The following is a 21,492-nucleotide window of genomic DNA, read 5'->3' as shown; positions in this document are numbered from 1 at the left end:
CTTATATGACGGTGAAGCACTCTATTTTTATCACAGGAGGTATGGCACTTTTGATTTGTACAATACTGTGTATAGGACGGCGCAGTAGACTGTATGAATATTGTAAATAATGTACATAGTAGTTTTAATATATAGTTTTAAGTCTCATTAGATTTAAATCTCATTTAGGTTAAGCTTATTTTCATTAATTTAATGTGGGTTTTTTTTTTAATGATTCTATTTTTTGAACCTTGAATTTTTCGATGTTTTGTTTGTTAACGCTGGCGATGTGACCGCGGTCGGAGACTGGGTCATTTATTATGGAATAGTTGTAGATGAGGGAAATAGAGTACCAACATATATAATTTTGTGTTAGAGTTAAGCCTTTACTCTGTAATATATGTAAGAATCAAAAAATGGCAATAAATGAAATGAAAATCTTCACAAACTTCATTCAGTGATTGGTGCTTGAAGTGCAAACATCGTGAGCCAACAGTGAAAGTGATCTTCAAAGTTTGATAACAGATTTTAATCTCGGTAGAAGTGACTTTTTGACACCTTAGGTGCCGTTCGTGAGAAGTGGTAGTAGTCATCAGGGCTGCGCAAAGACATTATTTTGCCAAATTTGGTATCCTAAAATTTGAGAAGTGATAGTAGTCGCCAGTGCTGGCACAAAATCGACAGCTAGACCAGCGAAATGTGAATGTCCCTCTGGGGCATAATATACAAATAAAAGGCAGCAATTCGCTTGATTTTGAAAAATTGAATGATGGTTGTAATGAACTCGTTTTTAATTTGAATATGAACTCTTGTGAGAACAGATTTGGTGTTTTAGCTATGGCTGATGCTATAGATAAGAAGGAGACTGTGGTACAGCGTAAGGCAAGTGCCCCTACAAGCCGAAATAATGGAAGTGATTGTGCTAAGACTAACGATGATAGTGTAAACTTCGAGCAATATTCGACTGACAGCAATCAATTTGTCGAGGCAAAGACCAAAAAGAAAAGAAAGAAGAAGAAGACAAGCAGCGGCAGTGAAGCTGAAGGCGACGCTGCGTATAAAATAATGCAGCTCCAGAGCAAAGTGGATGAGTGTCAAAAAACAATAAAGGAACTACGGATGAAGTTAGATGAGTTGTGTGCAGCATCATTGCAGACAAGCACAAAGGGCGGCGCACTTATGGCACCTGTCACTAGCCACTTGACGTTGGCAAAACCAACAATAAAGGAAGCCATTACAAATCTACAACTACAAGAGATGGAGACTGACGATATTTCTGTGGGTAGTAGCAGTCTCAAGTCGGTCAAGGTAGCCGGAAACCTTGGCACTGCGTTTGGAAATGATGAGACAACATCAGCAAAAGTAACTAGCAAAGGGGCAGTGCCGAAGGGCTATAAGGAGATTCCAAATCAAGAGACACCCAAGATGAAGCACAATGTTTTGGCTGGTCAGAAGATGAGCGGGGCTGCCAATGAGCCAGAGAGGAATGAGACGATGCCTGAGAGAAGAAGGAATGGTAAGGTCAGCCCACCTATTATTAAAGTTTATAATGCTAATGTTAGGGAGCTTAATATGATATTGAGAACATTGTTGGGGCACGCCCTTTTTGTTGTGAAAATTAATAATAAGAATGTCTTAAGTCTACAGACGGTGTCCCTAGAGGATTATGATAAGGTTCGTAGGATGTTTGATGAGAGGAAATATAAGTATGTTACATACACACCGAAGGAAAGAAGACCATTTACCATGTTTGTAGCTGGGCTATCTGGTACATATGAGGTAGAGGACTTGCGAGTTTTCTTGGATAGCAAGGGGATGGACATTAAGGTGGAGAAAATAGTAAGACTTAGAGGAGATAGATGGATAGTACAGCTTAATGCAGTTTCTGATATTAAGGCGTTCTGAAGACTACAGTACATTTTAAATTGTAAGGTGGTGATTTCTAATTTCAAGAAGGAGGGTATTGTTCAGTGCTGGAATTGTCAAAGGTTTGGACACACATCACCGAACTGTCGCTTGGACTATCGTTGTGTGAAGTGTGGGCAGTCCCATGGGCCCGGGGGATGTGAGGTGCCATGTAGGGATGATAATGTAGAAGAGAACGTTACGACGGATCCGGATACGGGTGGGATAGTGCGGAAGGTAGGGCGTCCTGTTAGGTGTGCTAATTGTGATGTTGAGGGACACGTTGCTAGTGACCATAGTTGCCCCAAGAGGATAGAGATATTACGTAGATATCAGGAAAGGAGAGAGGCTGATAGGAATGGTGGGCATGCCCGTAATGATGCTGCGGTTAGGATGAATGCTTCGAGTGCGGGTACGAGAGGAATGACCTTTGCGAATGCGGCCAAAGCTTCGGTTGTGGCTGGTGGGGCTGCAGGCAGACAGGAGATGGCTAGGTCTGAGTCACTCATGGGAGGGTTCGATGCGGAGTGTAAGAGGTTGTTTGGCCAGGGCTTTCTGCCATGTGTGCGCAGGATTGAGGCCTTTAGAGGGGAATATCGTAGGCTGGCTAGTGATGACGATAAGAAGAGGGCGATGATGGGTTTTCTGCTTAGCTTTGGTGATGATGGACGGTTTTAGGTGTATTTTCGTCAATGTGAATTCGATGGTGGCCAGGAGTAAGAGGCATTTTCTTAAGATCTTTGTTGGGAAACATCGTCCTGATGTTTTGTTGATTGCTGAGCATAAGTTGTCTGATAGGCATTTGTTTGAATTGGGTGGTTATAAGGTTTTTAGACAGAATAGGACTGGTAGGAGAGGAGGGGGGACGGCGATATGCCTGAGGGATGGTATAAGGGGTGAGAGATTGGATGCTGATCTTGGGGGTATAGAGGGTACTATTGTGAGGGTGTATTTTCGTCAATGTGAATTCGATGGTGGCCAGGAGTAAGAGGCATTTTCTTAAGATCTTTGTTGGGAAACATCGTCCTGATGTTTTGTTGATTGCTGAGCATAAGTTGTCTGATAGGCATTTGTTTGAATTGGGTGGTTATAAGGTTTTTAGACAGAATAGGACTGGTAGGAGAGGAGGGGGGACGGCGATATGCCTGAGGGATGGTATAAGGGGTGAGAGATTGGATGCTGATCTTGGGGGTATAGAGGGTACTATTGTGAGGGTCAGAAGGAGAGGTGGGGTGAGTATTGTTTTATGCTCACTGTATCTTAGGCCAGGATTGATTATTGACATGGAGGATATGGATAGACTGGAGGGCGTTATAGGTTCCAATGAGGCGATTATTGGTGGGGATTTTAATGCCCGGCATGCCTATTGGGGGGATGATTTTACGGATACGAGGGGTAGGAGATTGAAGGAATGGTTGGATTTGAGCCCGGTATTGGTGTTGAGGCCTACTGACGGACCGACGACGAGCAGGTCGTACATTGATTTCTTCATCACGACGGTTGGGATTATGTTGAAGGACGGGCCAAATGGGTCACAGACTGTGAATGGACTGAAGACCCTAGACTATGACTCTGACCATAGGGCTGTCTGCATAGAGTTTACGCTTGGTGATCTGGAGAGTAGTGTACCGGTGCGGTATTTTCAGTTTGAGAGGATGGACGTCGGTATTTTTAATAATTGTGTCGTTGGTCTGATGGGGGATGCGTTTTTGCCTTTGGACAGGAATTGCACCATTGAGGAGTTGGATGATGGTGTGGAGAGGCTCACTATGTCCATTAGGGGGGCTATGGAAAGAAGCATCCCTATGACTGGGGTGAAGGGAATTGCCCGATTTGCCAGCGGATATTCTGTCGTTGATAGCGCAGAAGAAGGGCCTTAGGCGGAGACTCTACAGACTACACGGCCTCCAGGAGGCAGGTACGGTGAGGACTATGATAAGGTTACTTGACAAGATAATAAGGGAGAGGATATTTCTGTTTGAGGAGGAGAGATGCGTCCGGCTATTGGGCAAGATTGTGGCAGGGAGGAATATGTATCGCAGTTTGAAGAGATTTACAGGTACGAAAATTGGAAGGAGGATGGGTGGCTTGACTGACTCTCAGGGGAGACGGGTTTATACTGATGACGGTAGGGCGGAGATTTTGGCCGACTCTTTCTCGAAGGCACAGGGCGCGGTTGATATGGAGGATCGCTTTGATGTGAGGGCTGGGTCTACGAGGCCTATGATGGATTTTGGGAATGGTATCACTGCTGATGGTGTTGTGGACGGTGGAGGTGATGTGCCTCTGTTGAGGATGGTGAGGAGTTCAGAGGTAGGTGCGATTCTCAGAAGACTCAACTGCAAGAGGAGTAGTGGAGGGGATGGCATCCCGAACTTTGTTATCAGGAAGATGGACCATAGAAGTTGGAACTATTTGGCGGTTCTTTTTAATCAATGCATTAACATTGGCTACTTTCCGAGGGCTTGGAAAGAGTCTAGTGTTATTCCTATCCTTAAACCGGGGAAGGATCCGACAAGTCCGTCCTCTTATAGGCCCATCTCTCTGATATCGAGTTTGGGGAAATTGTTTGAGATTGTCATTTTGGAGCGTGTGAATGAGGCTATTGAGGAGAGTAGTGTCTTGGGGGAACATCAGTTTGGTTTTAGAGGAGGCACCTCTACGGTTCATGCGCTAGTGGTGCTAACATCTAAGGTGTCTGAGGGCTTTAGAAGACGCAGTGGTACGTTGGCAGTGGGTCTTGATTTTGAACGTGCGTTCGATACGGTGTGGCACAGGGGCCTCGTTACGAAGCTTGAGGGGTATGGTTTTGGACCTTTTTTGACGAGGATGGTGGCGGGTTATCTCCACGGTAGGAGCTTCCATGTGTTGATGGAGGGTGCGGTTTCTGAGTGTATAGTGGTTACGACGGGGGTCCCGCAGGAGTCTGTGCTGGGACCTGTGCTCTACAATTTGTACTTGGCTGATATGCCTCTGCCTCAGGGGGGAGATTTGGCTATGGCTTACGCAGATGATATTGTGATAGCGGTTACCCACCCTAGGGCGGTGGTTGCTCAGAGGAGGATGGAGGACTACCTTGGGGAGCTGGTGCCTTATTTGGAGCGGTGGAGGCTGAGATTGAACCTGGGTAAATGTCGGTCCATAATGTTTAGATGTAGAGGCTTGGGACTTTTTAGGAATGTATGGCGTTTCTCTCCGTCGGTCAGGATAGGCGGTACGGTACTTGTTAACGATGATAACATCAGGTATTTGGGTGTTGTTTTGCAAGAGAACATGTCGTTTGTGAAACATGTAGATGAGGCGATAAGGAAGGGAAGGGCGGCTTATGCTATGCTGTATAGGACTATGAGTATGAGAGGAGGTCTTAGTAGGAGGGTCAGGATGATTATATACTCCCAGGTTGTTAGACCGACGATTTCGTATGCGTTCCCTGTCTGGTGTTTGGTGTCGTCTAGCCAAATGGAACGCATTCGCAGGTACGAGAGGAGGGTGTTTATCCACTGCTTTGGGGTCAAGGGAAGATTGATGGAGGAGGGGTACCGGGCTAGACCTTCGAATAGGACTGTCTATGATGAGTGCGGGATTGTGCGGATAGATGCTTACATGGCAGGACTGGCGATTAAATTTCATCGGGGTTGTGTGAGTCACCCAAATGGGAAGGTGAGAGCATGCTGTATCTCCAGGGAGCAGTATGATAGGATAAGGGAGACTAATGGTCATATGCCCCCGATTGGCTTGCTATTTCTTGATGAGGGGGGCTTGGTGTTTGATGATAGGGGGCGTGTGGTATTTTACCACAGGAGGTACCAGACGTATAATACAGATAGCCCTGTTTACAGCATGGTCCAATGATCTGACATTGGATTCTATGGAATTATATTTTTATTTTATTTTTGTATATACCTTTTTGTGCGATGAAATTTTTATTTTTTTTATTTTTTCTGTTTTTGTATATATGTAAATATTTATAGTTTAAGTCTTAGGTTAAGTGAGAAAGGGTGCTCGGTTTTACCTAATTTTCCCGGGCTATTTATTGGATGGATAAATGGACTTTATTGTATAAGATGTCAGGTGGGCTGACCTTAAGAAACCTACTTTTAAATATGTAGTGTTATATTCTTAGATAAATGTAGAGATACATGTTAAGAAAATTTTATAAAATAAGAGAAACATGAAATGTAAATTTAGATAAGAAAAGAAATGGAAATAAACTAAACTAAACTAAACTAATCTTCACAAACTTCAGAACAACTATTCAGTGATTGGTGCTTGAAGTGAAAACATCGTGAGTGAAAGTGATTTTCGAAGTTAAAGTTTCATCAGGGCTGCGCAAAGACATTATTTTACCAAATTTGGTATCTTAAAATTTGAGAAGCGATAGTAGTCGCCAGTGCTGGCGCAAAATCGACATCTAAACCAGCGAAATGTGAATGTCCCTCTGGGGCAAATAGAAGGCAGCAAATTGCTTGATTTTGAAAAATTGAATGTTGGTTGTAATGAACTCGTTTTTAATTTGAATATGAACTCTGGTGAGGACAGATTTGGTGTTTTAGCTATGGCTGGTGCTATAGATAAGAAGGAGACTGTGGTACAGCGTAAGGCAAGTGCCCCTACAAGCCGAAATAATGGAAGTGATTGTGCTAAGACTAACGATGATAGTGTAAACTTCGAGGAATATTCGACTGACAGCAATCAATTTGTCGAGGCAAAGACCAAAAAGAAAAGAAAGAAGAAGAAGACAAGCAGCGGCAGTGAAGCTGAAGGCGACGCTGCGTATAAAATAATGCAGCTTCAGAGCAAAGTGGATGAGTATCAAAAAACGATAAATGAACTACGGATGAAGTTAGATGAGTTGTGTGCAGCATCATTGCAGACAAGCACGAAGGGCGGCGCACTTATGGCACCTGTCCCTAGCCACTTGACGTCGGCAAAACCAACAATAAAGGAAGCCATTGCAAATCAACTACAAGAGATGGAGACTGACGATATTTCCGTGGGAAGTAGTCAAGGTAGCCGGAAACCTTGGCACTGCGTTTGGAAATAATGAGACAACATCAGCAAAAGTAACTAGCAAAGGTGCAGTGCCGAAGGGCTATAAGGAGATTCCAAATCAAGAGACACCCAAGATGAAGCACAATATTTTGGCAGGTCAGAGGATGAGCGGAGCTGCCAATGAGCCAGAAAGGAATGAGACGATGCCTGAGAGAAGAAGGAATGGTAAGGTCAGCCCACCTATTATTAAAGTTTATAATGCTAATGCTCCCTAACATTAGCATTATAAACTTAATATGATATTGAGAACTTTGTTGGGGCATGCCCTTTTTGTTGTGAAAATTAATAATAAGAATGGTTTAAGCCTACGGACGGTATCCCTAGACGATTATGATAAGGTTCGTAAGATGTTTGATGAGAGGAAATATAAGTATGTTACTACACACCGAGGGAAAGAAGACTATTTACCATGATTGTGGCTGGGCTATCTGGTACATATGAGGTGGAGGACTTGCGCGATTTCTTGGATGGCTCATCTTTCCTGAACCTTACCTTACAATGGAGCATCCGGTCCATGCCATACAACTTATCCATATCCGTGAACCTACCGACCCTGAGCACCCATCTATCCCCAGTCACATTCCGGACACTAACAACATCAATCTTAAAATCAACTTGCGACACAAGGTATTCCCTAACTTCCTCAGGGCTAAATTCCCTCGATAATCCCTCGACAACAACAGCATAAGGAACCACGGCACGGGGCGTGTGCGTATGACAGGAATAACCCCTTTCCCTGAAGAAAGCGCAAGCGCAAGCCACTTTGACGGTGAAATCCCCTTAACACATAAATGTACCCAGGATGTTGACTACCTCTTTTACACTGGCGTTATAAACTGTAATAGCAGGCATCTTTCCTCCACCAGGTGTCTGCTTCCCATCAATATTGTTCACGGCCGGTCTGGTATTAGCCGCACCTTTCGCCTTCATAAGATTCAGCTTGGGAATCGCTCCAGTCTTTCTGCCTAGCGTTGCGCCACTAGACAAATTATTTGATGCAGCTCCGCCATCTTTTGTTGATTTAAGCTCTCTCTCGTTAGCCTTGATCACCATGGAAATAGTCGAAGGTCCTTGCCTTTACCGCCGCTCCGGAACAACAACTTTTTGCGGCCCAACATTCAACGCTGTGACGGGGTTTTCGGCTACCCCGCCCGAAATATCTTTTGTCACATTAGCAACATCATACGCATCTGCAACATTACACGCCATGTCCATAGCAATGTCATTGTTAACGTTGATATTGCTAGGGTAAGGAGATGTATTCACTCTCTGCAGCAGCTCTTGGATAGTCTTCCTCAATTGGGCATTCTCTTCTTGCAAACGGCTGATCGTGTCGTTAAGCCTTCCCAGCGTAACGCTTAAACAAAAATCTCCATAGGCGACTTGCTCACCCTCAGAACTCACGCTATTCTTCACCTTCACCGTGCCACCTTCGACCTGCACAATCCACCGATCACCTTCAAGTTTCACAATATTACCCAACTTCAATTCCGGCGCCGTCTCATTCATGTATGACCGAAGGTCATCAATGTCATAGGTGTCAGAAAGACCCTTCATCATCATCGTATAAGGCTTCACATCGCTCGGGGTATATGTAAAATAATGCACACACTCCTTACTCAATATCTCCCTAACCTTATCATAATCCTCTCTCTTGTAAACCCTAAGGTCTGACCTATTCCTATTCACAATCCGGATAGTAAATAGCCCGCTATCTATCGCTCCCTTCTCCTTGGATGTCAACATCTTCACATTCGTGTTAAATATCGTAAATAAGGGGGAACTGGCCTTACCTGATGTTGTTGTTGTAAGTTCTTTCTCAGTTGTCGTCATCCTTCTATTAACCGTGGATGGGCCATTTGATTTAGTAGCTGCTTTGATTTAGTAGTAGCTCCCTTTATATGACGTCATCGTCGTCGGCGGTTCGATTTCTTCCCTCAATTTTATATTTAGGCTCACTTCGGAGGCCCCATTAGCCTTGCCCTTGCTTTTTGTTGTTGTTTTTGGGATTGCCCCTTTTCCAATTGTTGTAATTTTTGTCACCGGCGGTGCGACCTCATCTATTACCATTGTGTCATTAGCTACTTCATCGGCCCAATTGGCACAGGAGATCGGTAGTGCCCCTGCTTCTCAATATTTCCAGAAGCAGATAACAGTTGGTTGGCAGAAATGCTTCTTAGTTGTGCATTTTCAGCAGCTAACTCCTGAATTTGTCTCTCCAATCTCTCAATGGTGTCCTTAAGTTGTGAGAGACGCAGCTGTTGCCTCATATTCTCATAGGGCGAGTCATCATCTACACCACCCTTCTTCTTCTTTCTTTTTCGGTGCTTTTTACCAGCAACTGTCTATTTGACATCTGACTTGCAACCGGTGGCATCGGCAATCTCACTCTCGTCTTTTGAGCTTTCCATGGCCAATTTTGCTGACCTATCCTGGAGTGGGTCAGCCGTTCTCTTTGTCATTGCATGCTGTGTTTTGCTAACAGCCGTCAAGATTTTCCGCCCTTCTGCGGACTCCAGTGAGGCTGCACCATCAGTATTTCCAACAAAACAGTTTTACAACTCGCACTAGTGTTGGCTTCTCCATTTCTATCATCCGTTGAATTCAATGTTGTGTCCAGTTCGGCGAATCTGTTGGCGGGTTGGTAAAGCCACCAAAAGCACTCAAACTAGAGGCATTTGCCACAACTTCCTTCAGATGCTCCATTTTCGTGGTCTCGCTGCTTACTATGCGGTTCTCATGTTTTTGAGGGACATGAGCCAAATTGTCAAGCTGGGTATGAGATTGTGCCAGCACTGCTGCCTACTCTCGATACTCAAAAATCCGAGTAATATGGTTGGCAAAATTGAAATTTTGCCCAGCACTGGTGCCTACTATTGATTTTCAAGGTAGACACCTAAACAAATCACAATTTCTTCACAAAATTCAGAACAACTATTCAGTGATTGGTGCTTGAAGTGAAAACATCGTGAGTGAAAGTGATTTTCGAAGTTAAAGTTTGATAACAGATTTTAATTTCGGTGGAAGTGACTTTTTGACACCTTAGGTGACATTAGTGAGAAGTGGTAGTAGTCATCAGGGCTGCGCAAAGACATTATTTTACCAAATTTGGTATCTTAAAATTTGAGAAGCAATAGTAGTCGCCAGTGCTAGCGCAAAATCGACATCTAAACCAGCGAAATGTGAATGTCCCTCTGGGGCAAATAGAAGGCAGCAAATTGCTTGATTTTGAAAAATTGAATGTTGGTTGTAATGAAATCGTTTTTAATTTGAATATGAACTCTGGTGAGGACAGATTTGGTGTTTTAGCTATGACTGGTGCTGTAGATAAGAAAGAGACTGTGGTACAGCGTAAGGCAAGTGCCCCTACAAGCCGAAATAATGGAAGTGATTGTGCTAAAACTAACGATGATAGTGTAAACTTCTAGCAATATTCGACTGACAGCAATCAATTTGTCGAGGCAAAGACCAAAAACAAAAGAAAAAAGAAGAAGACAAGCAGCGGCAGTGAAGCTGAAGGCGACGCTGCGTATAAAATAATGCAGCTTCAGAGCAAAGTGGATGAGTATCAAAAAACGACAAATGAACTACGGATGAAGTTAGATGAGTTGTGTGCAGCATCATTGCAGACAAGCACGAAGGGCGGCGCACTTATGGCACCTGTCACTAGCCACTTGACGTCGGCAAAACCAACAATAAAGGAAGCCATTGCAAATCAACTACAAGAGATGGAGACTGACGATATTTCCGTGGGAAGTAGTCAAGGTAGCCGGAAACCTTGGCACTGCGTTTGGAAATAATGAGACAACATCAGCAAAAGTAACTAGCAAAGGTGCAGTGCCGAAGGGCTATAAGGAGATTCCAAATCAAGAGACACCCAAGATGAAGCACAATGTTTTGGCAGGTCAGAGGATGAGCGGAGCTGCCAATGAGCCAGAAAGGAATGAGACGATGCCTGAGAGAAGAAGGAATGGTAAGGTCAGCCCACCTATTATTAAAGTTTATAATGCTAATGTTAGGGAGCTTAATATGATATTGAGAACTTTGTTGGGGCATGCCCTTTTTGTTGTGAAAATTAACAATAAGAATGTTTTAAGCCTACAGACGGTGTCCCTAGACGATTATGATAAGGTTCGTAAGATGTTTGATGAGAGGATATATAAGTATGTTGCCTACACACCGAGGGAAAGAAGACCATTTACCATGATTGTGGCTGGGCTATCTGGTACATATGAGGTGGAGGACTTGCGCGATTTCTTGGATGGCAAGGGGATGGCCAAAAGGTGGAGAAAATAATAAGACCTAGAGGAGATAGATGGATAGCTTAATGCAGTTTCTGATATTAAGGCGTTCTGTAGACTACAGTACATTTTGAATTGTAAGGTGGTGATTTCTAATTTCAAGAAGGAGGGGATTGTTCAGTGCTGGAATTGTCAAAGGTTTGTTGTGTGAAGTGTGGGCAGTCCCATGGGCCCGGGAGATGTGAGGTACCTTGTAGGGATGATAATGTGGAAGAGAGCGTTACGACGGATCCGGTTACGGGTGAGATAGTGCGGAAGGTAGGGCGTCCTGTTAGGTTGCCAGTTGTGATGTTGAGGGACACGTTGTTAGTGACCATAGTTTCCCCAAGAGGATTGAGATATTGCGTAGATATCAGGAAAGAAGAGAGGCTGATAGGAATGGTGGGCATGCCCATAATGATGCTGCGGTTAGGATGAATGCTTCGAGTGCGGTTACGAGAGGGATGACCTTTGTGGCTGGTGGGACTGCAGGGAGACAGGAAATGGCTAGGTCTGAGTCACTCATGGGAGGGTTCGATGCGGAGTGTAAGAGGTTGTTTGGCCAGGAATATCGTCGTCTGGCTAGTGATGACGATAAGAAAAGGGCGATGATGGGTTTTCTACTTAGCTTTGGTGATGATGGACGGTTTTAAGTGTATTTTCGTCAATGTGAATTCGATGGTGGCCAGAAGTAAGAGGCATTTTCTTAAGATCTTTGTTGGGAAACATCGTCCTGATGTTTTGTTGATTGCTGAGCATAAGTTGTCTGATAGGCATTTGTTTGAATTGGGTGGTTATAAGGTTTTTAGACAGAATAGGACTGGTAGGAGAGGAGGGGGGACGGCGATATGCCTGAAGGATGGTATAAGGGGTGAGAGATTGGATGCTGATCTTGGGAGTATAGAGGGTACTGTTGTGAAAGTCAGGATGAGAGATGGAGCTGGTTATCGACATGGAGAATATGGATAGACTGGAGGGCGTTATAGGTTCCAATGAGGCGATTATTGGTGGGGATTTCAATGCCCGGCATGCCTATTGGGGAGATGATTTTACGGATACGAGGGTAGGAGATTAAAGGAGTGGTTGGATTTGAGCCCGGCATTGGTGTTGAGGCCTACTGTCGGACAGACGACGAGCAGGTCGTACATTGATATCTTCACCACGACGTTTGGGATTATGTTGAAGGACGGGCCAAATGGGTCACAGACTGTGAATCGACTGAAGACCCTAGACTATGACTCTGACCATAGGGCTGTCTGCATAGAGTTTACGCTTGGTGATCTGGAGAGTAGTGTACCGGTGCGGTATTTTCAGTTTGAGAGGATGGACGTCGGTATTTTTAATAATTGTCTCGTTGGTCTGATGGGGGATGCGTTTTTGCCTTTGGACAGGAATTGCACCATTGAGGAGTTGGATGATGGTGTGGAGAGGCTCACTATGTCCATTAGGGGGGCTATGGAAAGGAGCATCCCGATGACTGCGGTGAAGGGAAGGGAATTGCCCGATTTGCCAGCGGATATTCTGTAGTTGATAGCGCAGAAGAAGGGCCTTAGGCGGAGACTCTACAGACTACACGGCCTCCAGGAGGCAGGTACGATGAGGACTATGATAAGGTTACTTGACAAGATTATAAGGGAGAGGATATTTCTGTTTGAGGAGGAGAGATGCTTCCGACTATTGGGCAAGATTGTGGCAGGGAATAATATGTATCGCAGTTTGAAGAGATTTACAGGTACGAAAGTAGGAAGGAGGATGGGTGACTTGACTGACTCTCAGGGGAGACGGGTTTATACTGATGACGGTAGGGCGGAGATTTTAGCCAACTCTTTCTCGGAGGCACAGGACGCGGTTGATATGGAGGATCGCTTTGATGTGAGGGCTGGGTCTACGAGGCCAATAGTGGATTTTGGGAATGGTATCACTGCTGATGGTGTTGTGGACGGTGGCGGTGATGTGCCTCCGTTGAGGATGGTGAGGAGTTCAGAGGTAGGTGCGGTTCTCAGGAGACTCAACTGCAAGAGGAGTAGTGGAGGGGATGGCATCCCAAACTTTGTTATCAGGAAGATGGACCATAGGAGTTGGGACTATTTGGCGGTTCTTTTTAATCAATGCATTAACATTGGCCACTTTCCAAGGGCTTGGAAAGAGTCTAACGTTATTCCTATCCTTAAACCGGGAAATGATCCGACAAGTCCGTCCTCTTATAGCCCATCTCTCTGATATCGAGTTTGGGGAAATTGTTTGAGATTGTCATTTAAGAGCGTGTGAATGAGGCTATTGAGGAGAGTAGTGTCTTGGGGGAACATCAGTTTGGTTTTCGAGGAGGAACCTCTACGGTTCATGCGCTAGAAGGGCTTTAGAAGACGCAGGAGGCTGTGGGTCTTGATTTTGAACGTGCGTTCGATACGGTGTGGCACAGGGGTCTCGTTACGAAGCTTGAGGGGTATGGTTTTGGACCTTTTTTAACGAGGATGGTGGCAAGTTATCTCCACGGTAGGAGCTTCAATGTGTTGATGGAGGGTGCGGTTTCTGAGGGTAGAGTTGTTACGACGGGGGTCCCGCAGGAGTCTGTGCTGGGACCTGTGCTCTACAATTTGTACTTGGCTGATATGCCTCTGCCTCAGGGGGGAGATTTGGCTATGGCTTACGCAGATGATATTGTGATAGCGGTTACCCACCCTAGGGCGGTGGTTGCTCAGAGGAGGATGGAGGGCTACCTTGGGGAGCTGGAGGGTCAAGATGATTATATACTCCCAGGTTGTTAGACCGACGATTTCGTATGCGTTCCCTGTCTGGTGTTTGGTGTCGTCTAGCCAAATGGAACGCATTCGCAGGTACGAGAGGAGGGTGTTTGTCCACTGCTTTGGGGTCAAGGGAAGATTGATGGAGGAGGGGTACCGGGCTAGACCTTCAAATAGGACTGTCTATGATGAGTGCGGAATTGTGCGGATAGATGCTTACATGGCAGGGCTGGGGTTTAAATTTCATCGGGGTTGTGTGAGTCACCCAAATGGGAAGGTGAGGGCATGCTGTATCTCCAGGGAGCAGTATGATAGGATAAGGGAGACTAATGGTCATATGCCCCCGATTGGCTTACTATTTCTTAATGAGGGGGGCTTGGTGTTTGATGATAGGCGGCGTGTGGTATTTTACCACAGGAGGTACCAGTCGTATAATACAGATAGCCCTGTTTACAGCATGGTCCAATGATCTGACATTGGATTCTATGGAATTATATTTTTATTTAATTTTTGTATATATCTTTTTGTGAGATGAGATTTTTATTTTTTTCTGTTTTTGTATATATGTAAATATTTGTAGTTTAAGTCTTACGTTAAGTGAAAAAGGCTGTTCGGTTTTACCTAATTTTCCCGGGCTATTTATTGGAAGAATAAATGGACTTTATTGTATAAGATGTCAGGTGGGCTGGCCTGAAGAAACCTACTTTTAAGTATGTAGTGTTATATTCTTAGATAAATGTAGAGATACATGTTAAGAGAATTTATAGAATAAGAGAAACATGAAATATAAATTTAAATAAGAAAAGAAATGGAAATAAACTAAACTAAAACCATAAATCAGAGATTAAAATTTGCTATCAAGCACGCGATTGAAGTCACTTATCAAATTTCACTTCACTTTTCGCTTTAGGTTTTGACTGTTCGGACACTAAACACAGAATTTTCTTTATGTGTTTGCCGTCTTACTCGGAATATTTATACCATTTCATGCACAAGATATTCAGGTAGACGAAAACAGTCGCTATGTTTACGAAAATAACCCTCTAAATTTAGCTACACGCTAGATCCGAAGGTATAAATACTAAAGTTCATGCTACGAACAAATATCATTTATGTTTCAGTGCTAAGTGAAGTGAATGTAAAAAAATAACTAAAAATGTCTGGTCGTGGTAAAGGTGGCAAAGTTAAGGGAAAGGCAAAGTCCCGTTCCAACCGTGCTGGTCTTCAATTCCCCGTCTGTCGTATCCATCGTTTGTTGCGCAAAGGCAACTATGCTGAACGTGTTGGTGCCGGAGCTCCAGTTTACTTGGCTGCTGTCATGGAGTATTTGGCCGCTGAAGTTCTTGAATTGGCTGGCAACGCTGCTCGTGACAACAAGAAGACAAGAATTATTATATTGGCTATCCGTAATGACGAAGAATTGAACAAATTGCTGTCCGGTGTCACCATTGCTCAAGGTGGTGTATTGCCAAACATCCAAGCTGTTCTCTTGTCCAAGAAGACCGAAAAGAAGGCTTAAATTATCTACGAGCATCAAAGAAAAAAATGCAAATATAGGCCATCGTATAAATCAACAACAATCCGTCCTTTTCAGGACGACAAAAAATTTTTTAAAAGAGAAAAAACTATATCAAACCTTATTTTATCTATTTTTTTTACCTTATTTTTTTATTTATTTTTTGAAAAATAAATAAAATCTTAATTGTAGTTAAATTTAAAAAAATATATAAAAAAAATATATTTTTTGCAGTGGATTTGGTAATTTAGTTATTCGAAATTTCCTTAAACAATCCTGTTTTAAGCGTAAATACAAAAAAAATCTGCCATCTATTGTTTATAGGTAAATATTATCAAATATGATTTCATCTTATCGACTGTTGCAGGTCTTTTAATATACATGTCATAATTATCAGTTATCAATAATCATTCATCAACATTTCGCCCTTTTGCATACATTAACATAATAAGAATTTAGTTTTATCGACCCTACTCAAGATTATCAGCATTTAATGGGATCAATGTTACCATTAGGGTACTGTAAAAACTATTTATTTTACATTTTAATATCACATGGTTTTCATTGTTCATTTTCTTACTCATATTAAGAAGCTACCTTTTTGCCGACGGCAAATTGAAAAATGGTAATATTTATTTTCAAATAAATTTTATGTTTTTAATAAAAGTTTGTAACAAGAAATATCTCTTTTTAAATATGTTTTGTGGTCCTGAAAAGGACCGATAGTGTTAGTTTTAAAGTATTTAACATTTTCTCCAAAGTAGCGTCAAGATACTGTTTAACCGCCGAAACCGTACAAAATGCGGACTTGTCTCTTCAAAGCGTAGACGACATCCAAAGCGGTGACGGTTTTACGCTTAGCGTATTCAGTGTAGGTGACAGCATCACGAATAACGTAATAATAAGTTATTCTTATACTAACAGTGATATTTCAATCTTAAATCTAAATGACCTAAGGCCCTCCTCTAACATGTTTAACATCTATCTAGGGATATTTTCATATTCCTATCATTATCGTAAAACTATGTGGCAAGGCCAGCCGGTTTCTAAGCTCATATATACATTGACATCAACCGTTGTCAAAAAAATTCTCGGGGAAAAGGATGTAACCCCCGAGATGACCTCAACTTCTCTGTTCAACCAAAATACACTAATCCTAAGGCACTACAACCTAAGAAAACGTATGTACAAATCAAAATCTAAACACAAAATAAAATCATTTCATACATAATACTATTTACAAAATATATACAAATATCTACACAAGAAAACAAACAAAATAAAATAAAATGAATCAAAAATAAACAAATAATTCACAATGTGGTGGGTCTATCGCCCAACCACTGATCCCTATTGTACACCAAGCTATCGAATCCGTAGGTTCCATACCTCCTTTTGTACAGTAGCATATTACCGCCGTCGTCGTACACCATATCATTCTGCCTCAAGTGTAGAAGGCACATGGGGCTCTGATGACCGCCGGTCTCCATAAGTCGCGAAAAATACTCCTGCGTCATTGGGCAGGCGCGGATTAACTGATTCGGGTGTTCCTGATATCCCAGGAGGTGATCGATGGCTTGTGCTGTCATAAAACTATCGATGCGAGTCATGCTGGCGCCATCATAGACCGCACGGCAGCTTGGACTCTTAAAATATCCGTCGGCTGTCCTATGTTTCTTAAGACCCAGGCAGTATGCCAGTATCCTTCTCTCCAGCAGTCTGATTCTCTCCATCTGGTGAGATGATATCGAGGACCAAACCGGAAATGCATATGCCAAAGTAGGCGAGATTATCTGTTTGTAGAGCGTCAGTTTGACCTTTTTGCTCAAGCCTCCTCCCCTGGCGAGCATCCAAAGCACCGAATGGAGTGCGGACTTCATCTACATGTCGCGTAAAGCGCATATTCTCCTGGAAGACTACTCCTAGGTATTTCAGTATTCCGGTGCTCTGGATGTGGTCATCTCCGATCCTAATGTCGTGTACCTACCGACGTGCATTCCGATATAGTCCTCTCTTACTGCCCTTGAAAATGATTGAACGGCATTTATTAAAATTCAAGTCTAGCCCCCATTGCCCAAAATAGCCGGATAACTCTTCGAGGTACGCGTTCAATCGCCGCTCTGCCACATTGGCCCTCAGATGTGTGGCTGCTATGAGTACGTCATCCGCATAAATAAGTAGCAGGTCATCATCTGCCGGTGCGGGTATATCTGCCTAGTTGATGTTATATAGGACAGGGCCCAGCACAGATCCCTGTGGCACTCCTGCCGCAATACGTTTCTCCTGGGACGTCGCCTCTCCTACCACCATCGAGAGATCTCGGCCACTAAGGTAGTTCTCCACCACACCCAATAGATGCGGGCAAAATCAAAATAGCCGCATCTTAGTCAAGATTCCACTGTGCCAGACCGTGTCGAAGGCCTTCGAGAAGTCCAGACTGACTGCAATCGTGGCACTCCTCCTGTCGAATCCACGGCAAATCTTTTCGGTCAAGGCGACCAGGGCGTGTGTGGTGGATGTTCCTCTTCTAAAACCAAATTGGCTCTCCAGAAGGATTTCATCGCCATCGATGTGATCATTGAGTCTTACCAAAAGAAAGATCTCAAAGACCTTCCCCATGCTCGACAGCAACGAAATGGGCCTATACGATTCCGGTCTGGTGGGGTCCTTCCCGGGCTTCAGGGTCGGTATCAATTTCGACGATTTCCATGTTTTAGGAAAATTTCCTCGTTTCAGGCAATGGTTAATTATCACTGTCAGCCAATGACACGTCTCTGACCGTGTCTTTCTCAGCACTTAGTTTGGGATCTCATCCTTCCCGCTGCTTTTCTTGCCATTCAGCCTTTTCAATACAGCTCCAACCTCCTGAGTTTTAATGAGCCTAAACTGAGGCGTGGGGCACCAGGTGTCACTGTCCCATCAGCCTGGTATTGGTCTCTGAATTCGATAATAGGCAATGTCCGTTCTCTATCATCAGGCACGGAGTTCACCTGTGTAGCAGCAAAGGTCCTTGCCGGCAACTCGACCTTTTTCAAATCGCTTGTGGTACATTTCCCATCTGGGTTCGTAAATCCCAAGTCTTCGCCTGTTTCCGCCTATTGTCTTCACCTTCCGGAACATATCCGGACCAGTCGCGATTCTGCGTAAGTATGCCAGGTTCTCCTCTTCCTCAAACAACCGGATCCTGTCCTATATAATTTTGCCCAGGTTTCTCACTGTGGCCTTCATTATGTTGTGCTCTTGATACATCCTGCGGCGAAGCGTCTTCTTTTGGCCAATTAGTCCAAGGATTTCCTGTGGCAGCTCCCTCATTCGTCCTGCCTTAGGTTTGATTTTCTTGATACTGTCCAGCATCGCCTCCTTAATTGCGCCAGTGATGCCTTCCACCGCTATGTCAATCTCCTGGACGGTAGCATTTCTATCCACTGGCATTGTGATCGCAGTCAGTTCCGTTGCCAATCTGTTAAATCGTTAAATCGCCTTACATCCATGCTCCTAAAATCGAAGATTTCCCTTACCGAACCCTCGTTCATTGGCGTTATATCCACTTCAAGCAATACCGCCCTATGATCTTAGTAGAAGTCTAGAGTCTCCAGGCCATCCGACAGCATTCGCGTCGATGCAAGCTCCATAGACGTCAGGAAATAATCGATATAGGAGTTAGTTGTTCGAGAAATCCTTGTTGCGCCGTCCGTGCGTCTTACCAGCAAATTAGGGCTCGTACTAAGCCAGTTGTCCAACAACCTGTTTCGTGGATTCACTAGGTTACCACCCTAGTGTGTGTGCTTCGCGTTTGGATCGTACCCTATGATAGCTCCATCCGACCCTATCATAGTCTCAATCGCATCCAAATCATTCGGTCCAAAAGTAAGACTCGGCGGACAGTACAAGGCCATCAACACGGCATGTCCACCTCCATGGCAACCAACTCTCACCACCGTACCCTTAATGCATTCAAAATCCGCAGTCATCCGCTCACCTCTGATCCGTTCAGCCAAGCAAATCGCAGTGCCCCCACCTTGCCCGCTTCTCCTGTTCTGTCGAAAAATCGTATATCCTTCTAAGGCAAAAGTATGTCTCCCTGTAAGCCTATGTTCTGCAATGAGCAGTACATCGGGCTTATGCTCCTTCACAAATAAATTTATGTAGTGTTTACGGTGTCTAGAAACCGAAGAAAATGCATCTGAGTCTAATCATGAGGCCTACCATTAGCGCGAATATCGCCCGCGATCTCTCGTCATCTGTCTTAAGTCCTCTGTATGTCTCCGCATAATCTCCGATCCTGCGCATACACGAGACAAAGTCTTTGCCAATCAATCGTCTGCAGTCCGCGTCAAACATCGCCATGGTATTCCCTTCGAATTCTGCGAAGTCTCCAGACCGAGGGGGCGGTAGCCGCCGGTCGTGTTGAAGAGGTCCTAAGTGCCGCTGAGTACGACACTTCATTCGATCTATACGCCACAAGCGCCGTTGTATCTCGGGTGTTTATAGGCGTCACATTCCTGGCGGCCTTATTAGTCGATTTCTTCTCATTCATTTTCCGTTGTAGCTGCAACCTTTTAGGACATTCCTTTGAGCTAGCAACGTGCCCATCAGCGTTGCAGTTCGCGCAGTGTACCACCTAGTGTCTTACCGTCGTTCTGACCACATTTCCGGTTGTGGGATCCAATCTGAGGTCATCCCCTCCTTCTGCTCCAGCGATATCCTCGTCTTTACCTCCAAGGGTACAATTTCCTGGGCCATGCGATTCCGCGCACTGGACGCATCTGTATGGCATCTTGCAATTACTCGAGACGTGTCCGAACCTCTGGCAGTTCCTACATTGCACTAGTCCCTTCCTTTTCCTCCTCTCTATCTTAACCTTACAGTTAAGAATGTATTGCATTCTTCGGAATGGCCTCGCATCGACTCCACCCTCGACCTGCACAACCCACCGATCACCTCCCAGTTTTATAATATGCCCCAGCTTCATGTCAGGAACAGCCTCGCTAATGTACGACCGAAGGTCATCAACATCGTAGATGTCCGACAAACCCTTAACCATCATGGTGTACGGCTTCACATCACGGGGTGTGAAAGTAAAATAATTCATGCCCTCATTTCCTAGCATAACCTTCACCTTATCATAATCCTCACGCTTATACACACGAAGATCTAGTCTATTCTTGTTTATCACTTTAACAGTAAGTAGCTCACTACCTATTGCCAGCCTTACTTTCGATGTCAATGTCTTCACATTTGCATTATAAACGGTAAATAACGGAGGGCTGGCCTTACCTTCTGTCATCATCAGATCATGGCTAACATCGGAGCCAATATGAACCTTAGCTTCAGGTTTCCAGGTCGTCTTAGGAATCGCCCCTTTTCCTATATCCAATTTCTTCGTCGCCGGCGGTGCGACCTCTTCAGGTTGGATTGTACATTCTTTTCTTGCTTCAGAAGCCAAGCCCGAAATCGGTGCAGTAGTTTTCTGCTGATTTGCCTCATCTTCCTGGCTTTCCTTCATTCCAGCCAGTTCAGCTCTAAGTGCTTGATTCTCCTCATGGAGTAATTTTATTGTAGCTTGAAGCTCTTTAAGGATTTGATACAGCTTCTTGCCGTCAGTGGGTGAATCGCCATCTCGTTGGGCTTTTTTCATCTTGCGCTTTCTATATCTATGGCTCAGAACAATCGGGATATCATCAGATGTTAAAAACCCGCTCCATCGGATTTTGTAGCATTATCGATATTCGTTGTAAAGGCCAGTCATCGCCTTGCCTTGTACTCAAAGATCGAGAGGTAGCGCAAAATATTTTTCGTCCATCAATGTTAATATATACCGTTGTGCAATCACCAAAATTGCTGGCTTTATCACCAGCAACACCATTTAATGGGCCTTTATTATTTGCCATAGTCGGTAGCATAGGCCTCATGCTGATATTCTTTCCAGTCGGGATCAGAAAATTGTCGCTGACGACAATATTCGAAGCGTTTGCAACTACAGTGCACAAATTCTCAACTAGATCAATTCCCCTGCCTC

At 44.1% G+C, this 21,492-nt stretch overlaps 2 protein-coding genes across 2 annotated transcripts in view; one reads left to right on the top strand and one right to left on the bottom strand.

The window, feature by feature from the left end:
* Positions 1–21,492, bottom strand: part of LOC131995567 (uncharacterized) — a 446,417-nt gene that overhangs the window by 230,154 nt on the left and 194,771 nt on the right. The gene's annotated exons all lie outside the window — the stretch shown is intronic.
* Positions 15,073–15,550, top strand: LOC106095030 (histone H2A-like). Its single transcript, XM_013262275.2, has one exon. The coding sequence runs from the start codon at positions 15,114–15,116 to the stop codon at positions 15,474–15,476; it is 363 nt and encodes a 120-aa protein (XP_013117729.2). The 5' UTR covers positions 15,073–15,113; the 3' UTR covers positions 15,477–15,550.

Source organism: Stomoxys calcitrans, chromosome 3 (assembly GCF_963082655.1).
Source record: "Stomoxys calcitrans chromosome 3, idStoCalc2.1, whole genome shotgun sequence".
Lineage (NCBI taxonomy): Eukaryota > Metazoa > Arthropoda > Insecta > Diptera > Muscidae > Stomoxys > Stomoxys calcitrans.
The sequence above is the reverse complement of the archived record's forward strand: the minus strand, read 5'-3'. Positions and strand labels throughout refer to the sequence as shown.